Genomic DNA, 13,299 nt, shown 5'->3' on the forward strand with positions numbered 1-13,299 from the left:
CCCGTACTGGAAAGACTAGCCTTCGACGATTATTAACCGGTGAAGCCTTTCAACCAAATGAACCAAGTACAAAAGGAATAGAAACAAAAATGTGTGAGACGAAAGTTGACTCCAACTGGAAAGAACGTAAAAAGAACAAAAATGAATTTGAAGAGGCGGCGTCTTGGCATACTGCAAAATCTATCCTGACATCAAACCCAACAACACAAGGCGTTAATATGAAGGTATTCGCAACTCCAAAGCATCTACCGAAGGACTTTTTGATACTTGTAAAATATATGTTCCCAATAGTAATTTTGTTTACAGTCATCCAGCCATACCGAGGGTTTGTATTTCCTTTCGTATTCCTTGTGTGGACTGTAAACCTGCCATTTGTGTTGTGGAACAGGGAGCTTCTGTTTTCGTACAGATATGGCACTGGCTTTGCTATGTCAATAGCTTTTGATGTCTACTTTCGGCACCATCTACAGTTAGGATTTCTGATGGCAAACCTTGAAACTCTGTCACTGAGAAGTACATTCGTAAGCTCAGTAACGTTTTGTGCTGTGATACTGGTCCTTTCGTTTGCAATGGGTGTTTCCATGAGTATGGGTTGCCGTCAAGGTATAGCATTTGCGCTTTGTTTGTTCCTATCTCCTGACCTTCTACAAATCCCTTCAGGCCTAGAGTGGCCTTCTGCTTTTAATGTCGATTGGTTTGATTGGCACTGGGTTGTCGACACATTTCTTGCACGCTGTGGGTATTTTCTCAGCATTGTTATTCAACAGTATATAGTCACCACAAAACGCTCTTCTTTGATAGGAGCCGTGTGTTGCATGGTTGTGTTTGGATTCATATTGCAAACATTGAATGGTACATTCCCATTTGTAATTACATTCCTTTATGGCGTGCTCGCCGGCATTGGGTCTCTAAATGGCATATTCATTGGCAGACAGTTGGACATCACTTACCCCTTCAATTATTGGGTGAACAGGACTGTTGGGATATGTATAGGTTGTTTTGCTGCATATTGCATGGGCTGGAAAATATGGTGTCCTGAGCTCTCTGTGTTGTCTCTCTTCATTTATATGTTTTCTGCACTAAGTCATCCTCTCGTCGACCTATATATTTTCCTTCAGGTAAGACATGTACAAGTAAAGCAAAATATTCCAATTGTGCGTGTCAGAGATGCTATGATAGAGCATGCTAAAGGTGCAACAAACCTTCCAATGACACTAAGTCTTTGGGATTTTGCTGGGGAGAAACTCTATTACTTCACCCATCACATATTCCTAGCCAAACATGCGATATACCTCCTTGTTTTCAATATGAAAGATGCTATCGTGAATCGAAAAGCTCAGTTACAGAGAATTGTATTCTGGTTGCAGTCGATCTTCGTTCATTCAAAGCATAAAGATTCCGTTGTCTTCCTGGTTGGCACACACAGAGACAGCATCGAGAAAAGTGATGTGGTAAAAATGTCCAAGTATCTTGATAAAGAAATTAAAAAAGTAAGGAAATTTTATGACCGTGTGGTTGTGAATGGCTCCACGCAATCTCACTTGTTTCCCATTGAAAATTCTAAGCCACTTGATTCAGATGCTGAAAATCTTCGAAACCACATATTGAAATTTGCCCATCAGAGTGAATATGTACAAGAAGAGATTCCATTAAATTTCCTTCAATTTTACGAAACCATTCAACAAAAGCGGAAAAAAGGTCAGGAATATCGACTCACTGAGGTCTTTTGTCGATATAAAGACGTGCTAGAACTTGTTTTACGTAAACATAAATACTGGGATGAACATCGTGTTAAGGGTATGCTAAATTTCTTTCATAACGCAGGAGAAATAATCTATCGGTCAGATGATGATGACTTGGGGAAGTTTGTAATTTTTGATCCACAGTTTCTCATAGATGTGATGAAGAATTTCTTGCAAGTCCCAGTGCTGTCCGAAATACCGGTTGATATGAAATCATCATGGGATGCTTTGGAGGAAAAGGGGTGTGTCGATAGTCGTCTTATGACGAATCTTGCCACACTGATGGGATTGTCCTCAGAGCAGCTTGCCTCGCTGTTAATGGCCTTTGATCTAATTTGTCCAGTTCCTGGGCCATGTCATGATACTGTGCCCATCTATATCGTCCCATACCTGTTGCCAGATCACAGTACAAATCATTTCCATTGGTGGGTATCTAATACTGACGACGACACTTTCTATTTTGATTTCGAAGACTTGTTACCAAGCATTGTATTTCCACGCCTCTTAGCCAGATGTATTAACTCGTCTAAGGTGGTCGACCCTTCCGTCCAAACAGATGTATTTTCAGATACAGGATTCTTCTCATTCCATGATGACATCACATTTAAACTAGAAATCAAGAGTAACCCACCAAATCAAAATCTGATAAAAGTTACAGTCCAAAGAGCACCAGGAAGCACCTCGAGAGAATTTCTGACGTGGTTGATGACTCAGATCAACGCAATCAGAAGTAGGGATTTCCAGTACCTTAAATACACATTCGGAGTGCAATGTCCTTTACAGCATAAAGGTGCTATGTATGGACAGAGACTGCATATCATTAAGCTTGCTGCGAGTGATCAAGAGTTAATACAAGAAGATTCACTGTCTTGTCTCTGTATGTCTAGAAGGTTAGAGATTCAATACATCCCCAAGATTGTGTACTACACCATGGCTACCATCCAGCCATGCAAAGAAAAACAGGACTAAAGAGGATATAGATAGCATAGACATAAATGCCTCGAAGGAAAGGTAAACTTGTCGTGAGTAGAAGCAGCAGGTTTCGCGTAATACACATGCTTATTAAATCGACCAAATCCAACCAAGAGAAACCTGGTTGGGTGTGACGTTCACCTGAAGTTTCTGGCGCTTCCATATACCCAGCAGGTGCATAAATTCACAGACACTGTGACCAAGCCAGGTACATGTTACTCTTCAGAACCAGACCCGAAGACATTCAGATAAATCAGTGCGTGCACATATAAATTCAACCTTTGCGATTATAGTCATTTTTCAAGCTCTGAGACTGTTGTCATAGTGATCTCACTTACACTTCAAGAATGATCCTGCTAACAAAGGTATACGCGCTCCAGATTGCAATATGTATAATATATATTTAAGCTACCATTAGGCCATGTGTCGTTAAAGGAAGATCATGACATTATGTGAATGAGGCATGAGATGTGATGTCGTCCTATAATGCCATTCAAACGACATGTACTATGAGCATCACCAATTTTCATTCATATTTATACGTGCAGTCTTGGGAATAATGAGTAAACGTTATTCATAATTATCAGGAACATAATTAGATGACATTCTATTACATATGAACATGTAATTATAATCTATCTATTCAACACAGGCATCTTTAGTAAGAGTATGTTCATTGATTGGGAATTGAATCATTATTGAATTGTTTCTTAGAGTTGAGTGTGTTTACTAGTAAAAATCATTCGGTGAAAATGTGTGTTCGGCGTCATGCAATTCCCACATCATATGCAAGAGCAACAACAAGGGGGCAACACATAAGTCTAGATCTGTTCACGTACAATTAAAATTATGTCACTACCTGTCACAGCAAAACGACCGTCATGGGCAACTTTCCAATTGTACATATGCTGTTAGAATATCAATCACTTATGCAAATTGATTTTAAGTAACGACAAGCAACAAACCACCGCCAACTGAACATTATCAGTTCAGTTGTGCAAAAATTAATTTAACTTGACAATGAAAAGTTTGGCTACTCTGTGAGCAAAGGATATCACACCTACGTTACACTATCTTTATGGACATCTCACCTCTTCCATTATGAAGTCTGGCATACATTGGATCATAACCAGCCTTTGTGCTACTGGATGTTATCTGATAAAACCCAATACGTTCATTTTCCATTCCCAATGTCTCCATGCATACCTCAGAGTCTCTGGCTTCCACATAGTCAAAATACTCTGCAATACAAGTAAATAGATAAATTATGACTGTAAAACTGATGCTTTCACTTAAAAGTGTTCGAAGAGTGGCCTTTTGAAATGTTTTGATGCAAAGTACGAAGTAATATAAGCACTATTTGAGGAAATATTCTCATACGAAATGATTCCGATAAAGTATAAAGCTCGTGATGGAATACAGAAAAGGTCTGGTTAATTTATTTACAGCTTTTGATGAGATGAGTATCTTAATAGCATGTCATCAATGATAAACTTGAATTTTAAAACTAATAAAACTCTGGCAGTATTACACAGAAAACAAATATGAATTACAAAAGAAATGCAATGATTTAAGTCTAATTGTGATAAGAGATGAATCACCCTCACACACATCCACAATCTCTCACGCCATCATATGTGCACACACAGCTGTAACAATTATTATGAAAACACAGAATGTTCCTAAACCACCATATATTTTCCATTTTGAAAAAGAGAATTTGTTCTCTTCAAATTTCAGCATTATATATACCGTATACAAGTACATAATTTATTGAAGCTCAAACGTCAGATCGGTTGCAGACGGTTGTAGCTAATATAAAGGTGATGTCGAGTCAAATTGTTGTGATAAGCGTGTCCTCTAATATTCATGAAGAAGTAAAATGAAGTCGTTGATCAAATCATGTTGAAATTACTTTTGAGATTTTGTTTTATAGAAAAAAGAAATTTCCCTTACCGAAGACGTACACCTCACACATCTGGAGGCGTGCACCTCCACTGTCATCCATTTGCAACGAAACGTAACGACCAGGAAGAGCGCTAACACAGTCAAAGTCGATCGTCTCGCCGAGACCGAAATCATCTTCATACTGCTCCCCACATAAGGTGTTACTTGTGAATGCTTCACCGTCAGACGAATGTGAACCAACTCTTACTTCAACGCTGTCGGTTCTATAGGCTGTAAATATTAAAGAAAAGTTTACAGAAACGTGATCACACTATTTCATTGATATGGTATTCTCACAAACCAACGTTGATATTCCGCGACACTGTGAAATATCAAGCTCTGGCAAAATTTAAATGCGATGTATGTGAATGAAACCACGGTCTCGCGTGACGTTGTCATAAAAGAGGTCAATTTTGATATGATAGAAACCATTTTGAGAAAATATCAACAGTAATAACATCATGATTAAACAGCTATCTGAATTAAATGATAAATAATTGTAGATTGTTTTTAATGAAAGCTGTAAAAATGATTCACCACCGTACCACTGTGTGTAGTGTCCACATTTGGCAAATTCGGCTCATCAGTGGAAAATATTTTTTTTATTTAGATTGATTGAAGAAAACAGTGGTCAGTGGTCGTCTGATACAATGTTAGGATAACTGGTATCCTTGATAAGAAAATATTTTTCTGTAAGGAACTTACAGTGGGAATCTCCCCTGGCAACTACACTGACACTGATGACGTCATACGTAGCATTGAGATCGACTATCCACCATGGATACGAGTCACTTCCTGTAAACATACAGCTGTCATAAGACAATTCATTGTCTGCGTTACCATCCACTGCATATGATGCTACGTAAGTGTTCTTTGTTTTACTCTGTTCGGCCTCCTTGTATTGGGAAAGGCTGTTGCTGTAAGCTGAAACAATGAAGATAGAAACACGGAAATGGTTATTTACAGTAAGACTCCAGTCATCGTTACCCGTCAAAGTCATCATCATCACCACCACCACCACCACCACCACCACAACAACAACAATGTGCAATATTACAGTAATTTAATGATTGGCACTAAAATATATAACATTCGGGTTCTTCAGATAAACGTTATAATGTAAGTTTACTTTTACGACTCACAACGTATTAATATCGTTTTTTCTTCATTCTCTCATTTTCATAGGTTAACTTGAAAATTTGAAAATCTGTTTCCATAACAATTTTGAAAATAACTTCGGAATGACATGATTTAGGTGTTCCAGAACTTGTACGAAATAGTCCCATTTTGTCTACACATTCACAATAAGATGGTGAACTGAGAGAATCATCCCCAGAGCTTAACTTGGATTTATTTTTTCGCGATTTCATGATAAACTGATTATTTTATTATTGTTACCTGGGTGATTTATGTATTCACCATAGACTTCCACTTTCATAGCAATCTGTACTTCCCAAGACTTTGGATAGAATCTTAGATTTGTCACCATCCATATAGGTGTTTGAAGAATATGTTGAACAGCGGTGTAAGCATCAGTATTGCCATCGAATATCTGAATGAAACAAATAGGATTAATCCGGTATGAGGTGAAAGGTCACTGAGGAGGTCGAAAGGACATCAGTACATTTCGTCTCTTTATATAAGTACATTCAATTTCACTAGACATTATCGAAACTGTCGTTTTACTTTAGTGATAACTGATGTGTTATAATTACTCGTAATTTATTTTAATTTGAAATAAGTCAAACTGTTCCGAGTATTGGTAACTATACCCAATCGTGGTATCAAAAGTTAGTAGTATTATGTGAAATATCCCCACTTTTGGAGATGTCTGGTAAAACTGATTTCGTATTATCTTTTCAAATTTACATTTAAGTTTCTTGTTCTATAACAGGAACACAGACACGATTTTTCTGAATTTAACAAATGCATTTCCTATTAAAATCGCCATTTTTTTCATTGAATATATCAATACTGAAAAAACGGCGACTGGCTTTTCAGATTTAATGATGTAAGATTTAACCCACTGAACTCACTTTCCTCTCTGAATTTTCCTCGTAATCTGTCCACTCCGTCTCTTCAAAAGTCTTGTATTTTATAAAGTATTTCTTCACCCACTCATCAAGACCATCTCTACCTTGAGTGGATATCATACGAACAATTGCATAGTATCGAAACATAATCTCCAACCAATCATCCTGATCAGAACTATCAGGGACCCATGCAGGAGTTTCTACGTTACTTAGGGGGTCCTCATAATACAGACGTCCAACAGCTCCACTGTAGTCATCATTATCATTAGGATCTGATTGGGTAATATAGTCATCTGTGATGTAACCTGTAGTCATACCTAAGGGATAATAGGAGCCCTCTGGTGACAAAAACATAAAAGAGATCAGTGTAAAAAAATGTGTTGTGTAATAATTCCGATTAGGAAAGAGAAAGGGGACATTTATGGCGTGGTGTAACCGATATAACACAGTACGCTTCTCAAAATTAATCAATAGTAACAAAGTACGCTTCTCAAAGAAAGCAAAATCCTTAACATGTACTCATATATGGAAAAAGTAACGATCATTATACTCGTTATCATCTTTATTTTCCATTCGGAAAATATTCTAATAAATCCAGCAACGTCTTTGATTTTATACTTGCATGTAAGCAGCCTGGGTGTACTAGATTTACAGTGACCCCCTCCTAGACATTGATCCTACAAGGATTAAGATTAACATGTGTCGTATATCTAAATATGGTCTCATAACTTCGGTGCCGACATTTAGGGACAAGAAGCCTGTTTTGTCCTCACACAATTTACTAGTAATAGTGATTTTGATCCTTTGACGGAAGATGATACTCAGATGCTGTGAGACGAAGAGAAGACGAAGATATCTGTTTGATTTAAGGGGTTTAGCTGACGTGTTATTAGTACACTCACCACAATATGTTGGGTATGGGTTAGCACCATCATCTCCATCAGGGTCTAGCCAATAAGACATCTCATTATCATATCCCGCCAAATACCACTCAGCACATGACGTCATAGCTGACATCGGCCAATAAGATAGCAGAAAAAAACAATGTAATATGGCAATTCTAATAAGTGAACACACACACACACACATATATATATATATATATATATATATATATATATATATATATATATATATATATATATATATGAAAACTGAAGGGTTGAACTGAAGAATGACTAGATGAACTACATATATTGTATATATATATATATATATATATATATATATATATATATATATATATATATATATATATATATATCTTAAACGCACTGAATGGGTATTATTATAGACGCATCGACTGAATATTATATTCTTTCTATGACATTTAGCCCAGTCAGCAGCAATACCCTTCTACTGTATTGAAAGCCAAACGTGTACGCATGGTCCAAAACACTATATACTATGAGGTTCTCCCTTGATTCCATTACACCCACCATAACTATTTGTATTGCTTACAACATATTGTATTCTTATAATGATTCAACTGTATTTTACATACCTTCAATATAACCATACACCTCCACTCGTAGAGCTATATAATCACTCCAAGTCAAAGGATATATTCGTATAATTCTGGCAAATACTGGTTCATCAAACTTAGATGTTGCGACAGCTGTGTCGTTAGAGATGCCATCAAATATCTTGATTCAAACAATGGTGAATAGTCAAACGAAACAAGTAATTACATATTACTACAAATATAGTGTAAAAGAACAAAGTATTCATTCTCTTTAAATTAAATACGGTATTTTAACATAGTCAATTTTGTAAAATGGTTGAATTTTTCGTGAACGACCAATTGGGTCACATCTGGTATTTCACACAGACAATATAATATTCAGATGGCATCCGACTTATTCAGCCAATCAGCTGCTATACTGCATCAATGAAGATTACCGAGTTTTCATTACCAGGTTCGCAGGCCATGTAAGGAGAACGCTAGCCAGGTCGACCATCCAACTTTCTATGGAGGCCAACTTTGTTGAGCTGTACGACAGAAAGCTTACCTTTACATGACCATTTGACTCCGTAACCCAATTCTCATCACCGGACTGTTCGTACATGTATGCAACCTTATAACGTTCCACATTGCCAGTAACATTTCCTTCACCACCTTGTACAGCTAGCTGACTAACCACAGTTCGACCACGAAGATCAATTTGCAAAAACTGATCAGTGCGATTCACCATTGGTCGCCAATACCCCGCACCTGTCAATACAAGACGTTAATTTTTCTGTCAATGTATTGTATTGCATTATTGGGTGAAAATACATACAACCGGTAAAATGTACTTGTTTTCATATGGGTATCTTTGCAATGCATGATGGTTATGTAACCTGAGAAAGAAGTAGAGAGTTGTTACTTAATGTAGGATGGATGAGTAACCAATGGATTCTCTGGCAAATCTTGAGGGAAATACAAATAACCGACAGAGAACAAAGTTTCTCCATTCACTCAAGAAATAGTTTAATGAAATATACAATGGAATACAAAAACTATATAATTTACATAATAAAACTCTCAAAATAAACTTGATTCACCAAATAAGTACAGATATGCTAAATTAAGATGCATGTAATTGTGACAAAAACTTATGTAATTGACTCGCCTCTAGGTGGCGGTATAACAGTACAATCATTCAGAACAGTTGGCATACTCGGCAATCTAATTTTGCAAAACTGACATGAAACTCTATGCAAAAATACAAAAGTACTCATCACAATGAAATAGCAACTCGTAATCACCATCTGGAAACTATCGCTAAAGTTACAAATACAAAGTGTCTACTACAACATGTATCGGTTGATTCGAGTAACGGCTAAAAAATGAACATGGCGTCGCTAGCCAAGTTTTGGAGGCAATTCACACGATCAAGTTCTAGTTCGAAATGCTACACAATAAACACCATAGATAATGTCTCAACGTACCTGTGAAAGAAGTAGAGAGTTGTTACTTAGTGTAGGATGGATGAGTAACCATTCTACGGCAGGGAAATACAAATAACAGACAGAGAACCAACTTTCTCCATCCATCCCCTAAGAAATAGTTTAATGGAATCTGCTGACGTAGCAAGACCCCATGCGTGGTGTCCTCTCCCACCCTGTCACCTGGTGGCGACATACAACCCTCCGTTACAGGCTTGTACTGTGCAATACTCCACACATGTATAATTATTAACAACTAAACTTTATATTCAAAAAGTGAAAAATGGAGTAGGTTACACCATAGACCCTCCATGGTGGAGGGTCTATGGTTACACTTAGTTTGATTGAAACATGATTCATAAATTAATTCAGAGATATATACGCTGTCGTAGAGATAGAATCGTTTATTGAATTAGTCAGATTACAAGCATAGGTGAATATAATAAGAAATCATATTAGCAAACCTATTGTTAAATTCAAGCGGGCATTCGAGGGTCCATAAAGTACAGCATCGTCACCATATACCGAGGAAGCTGTCACACATTCATCGGCAATTGTACCACTGTTCATACCGAGGGCAGCTGCAATGCGAAATCAACGTATAGTGAATCATTTAAACAACAACAACAACAACAACAACAACAACAACAACAACAACAACAACAACAACAACAACAACGGCAATTCTAGTCAACATCAAAAGATAGCTTTGAAGCATGAAACTCGATGGGAGTCCAAACAATAGCTTATCGGCTGCTGTTACTTAATATGTGACCCGAATAACAATATTATTTGTCTGCACAGTTGGTGAAGTTCAGTCCTGGATTCAGTCCCAGGTTCTTACATTCTTGATATCTTATCAGTGGAGTCACAAAACCAGTAGATTATTCTATTGATCTGGATCCCAACAACGTATTTCTAAATCTCTGCCAAACAACTGTATTTACATGTACACCTTGCATTTAATCCAAATAGAAACCGGGCAGAATCCAGATTTGGAATATAACAGTTAGTGTAGAATTTCACTAGTTCAGGTTGTCTAGATGCTAAGCCTTCGATCTTAGAATACGATAAATATATCCAATTCTTTTACTGGTAGTATGGTATAATATTTCAGTGAAAGAAGAATATAACACCTCCACCACCCCACCCCACCCCCACCCCACCCCCATCCCCGATTCGAATTTATTGTGTGATATAGGCGCTGAGTAGGTTTGTGTCAACTAAGACAATGCGAAAATTTATTATGAAAAATTGAAAAATTACACAAACAAATGATAAAATGATGTTTACCGATGACAAGAATTTCAACTCTCATATTACAGCTCCACTCACAAGTCAATGGATAAAAACGTACGTAACGAGTTTCTATGACGTCATCAAGGACATGCGTAATGGCGGTATCTTGTGTGTACTCATCATGACCTGTAAACACCTAAAAGATACGATGAAGAATATTAGAAGGAATAGGGGAATAAGACATAGAGAAATAATATTAAAAATGACACTATAGCGGCAAGCCCCATATATTGACAAACATTATAAAATCTAAGGACAGGATAATGCCCCTGACGTTCTCTGTTAGCAAAAAGGGTTTACCTTGTCTGTGTACGAATCATTCAGTGGAATCTGCGGAAAGGTCCAATTAGATCCCGAGTTACTAAACCCAACTTTAAAAGTGTAAACCCATTTTCGATTGGTGGATATTCCACTTCCTTGAGTCATCACTCCAGTGATTCTTTTCGTTTCTTTCAAATCAACCTGTAACCATTTATCGTTGTCGTCGTAAGAGGGTGCCCAACCATCGGAATCAGAGTTAAGACGACAATTTGTAACTTCATTCTTTGTCGAGTCGTATACCGACGAACAACTGAATTGGCTATCTTCAAGTTCACTGTTCTCAATTCCTACTTTTTCGCCTACCGATGGATATGATGGTATTGCCGCTAAAAGTAAAATTTAGGAGTGAAAATCAATATAAGTATCATTGTTTGTAGATAAAATATCCATCGTTGTATGTGTACACACAATTACTTGGTACACAGTCATCATACGTACGTACGTACGTACGTACGTACGTACGTACGTACGTACGTACATACATACATACATACATACATACACACACACACCTACCTACCTACCTACCTACCTACCTACCTACCTACCTACCTACATACATACATACATACATACATACATACATACATACATACATACATACAAATGTCACCATAGTTACATAGAGTTCCACGCATTTCCAGAAAACAGAATTCTATATCTATCTGGGTTAACCTGATCTTAACGATCGATGAATATTGAACCTTGAATGATATCCATAAAGTACAGTGCCCAAGTGACGTCACAGCTGTCACAAACAAATATAGTCGTTGACGTAGCAAAAAGATTATCAATATTTGTTTGAAGTATTAACTGTATTGAATTGGACTAATAATCGGTGCATTAAGTGCTACTCATTTCGTGATGTAGTTTCATAATCCGTTAATGTAATTTGATAGTAATTTATCACAGGATGACAAATAAAGGGTATGCCTCTAAAACTTGACCCCAACGTTTGATAGGTCGGTCAAAGGTCACAATTAGAGAGTGTTTCCATACTCCCCGTGGATTTCAATCAAACAGTAGACCATAATACAGTTACTTGATATTCTAAACGTGTTTTTTTCCTGTCATATGAAAACCAATCAAGTGTACTTTTTAAAATCAGACATGTTTTTGTGTAGATAATGACGTTTGTCGAACTCGTATCTTGCAAGGATGAAAAGTATATTGAGGTGAACCGGGTGTCATGTGCATATACGTCTGTCTGTCTGTCTGTCTGTCTGTCTGTCTGTCTGATTGGTCATGACTGACTGACTGACTGAACGAACGAACGACGTGTATGTCTGTCTTCTCGCTGTCTCTCTGTGTCGTTATTTCACGAGTATTGTGTCTACGCTTCATTTTGACATATGTACTATAATTATATTGATTATCACAAACGTCGCGTACATTAAAGTTTAAACGATTTGTAAGAAAGACTAGAAGCGTAGATAATAAAACACTAACTTACACGTTTTATACTTGGAATGATTTCTAAGAAATCCTATATCTGTGATAGATAAATTTGTCAACTATTAACTTACAGGTTTCATAGACAGAATTACTATCATATCCACCACATATTTGAGAACTGTCACCGCCACAGGGTTGATCACACTCCCGTTCAGGAAGCCATCCATAGAGGGCGTAGTTTATACCACAGTTGCATCGGGTACTGTCTTTGAGACCAGCATACAATCTCCCTTCGTCGATACAAAGTTGTATGCAGTAATCGATCGTCATGCCGCTTGAATATTCGGCCTCTTTCATCGTTGGAGCTGAAGAAGAATCTAGGAAGCAGCCAATGTATGTGTAGTTTGCTGAAATAAAATATAATTGTAATGTTTTATATAAACAAGCGCAAGCTGTCGAAATATTACTATATTCTTTCGAAAGTTATATTTTCAACTGAATGGAGAAATTGCCTATTGTTCCTGAAGCTATGTTTCCATTGATTTTGTAAGGTATGCAAAGTGTCTATGAATAGCAAGTAGTTTCAAGGGGATTTAGTGTAATTAACGGAAAACCCAAACCCGCGTAAGACAGTAACTTTGAGTGGTGAAAATATAGTA

The 13,299-nt window shown here is 37.1% G+C and overlaps 1 protein-coding gene across 1 annotated transcript; it reads right to left on the reverse strand.

Annotated features, from left to right (window-relative positions):
• Nucleotides 1–6,027: 6,027 nt before the first annotated feature.
• On the reverse strand, nucleotides 6,028–12,970 carry LOC144445831 (lactadherin-like). The gene is made up of 9 exons (XM_078135470.1): nucleotides 12,772–12,970; nucleotides 11,225–11,571; nucleotides 10,919–11,060; nucleotides 10,090–10,206; nucleotides 8,707–8,909; nucleotides 8,199–8,340; nucleotides 7,597–7,704; nucleotides 6,698–7,032; nucleotides 6,028–6,213 (listed from the first exon to the last, which is right to left on the reverse strand). Exons 1-9 carry the CDS (start codon nucleotides 12,968–12,970, stop codon nucleotides 6,028–6,030), a joined length of 1,779 nt encoding a protein of 592 aa, XP_077991596.1.
• Nucleotides 12,971–13,299: the final 329 nt, after the last annotated feature.

This window comes from Glandiceps talaboti, chromosome 14 (genome assembly GCF_964340395.1).
Source record: "Glandiceps talaboti chromosome 14, keGlaTala1.1, whole genome shotgun sequence".
In the NCBI taxonomy this organism is placed as follows: Eukaryota; Metazoa; Hemichordata; class Enteropneusta; family Spengelidae; genus Glandiceps; species Glandiceps talaboti.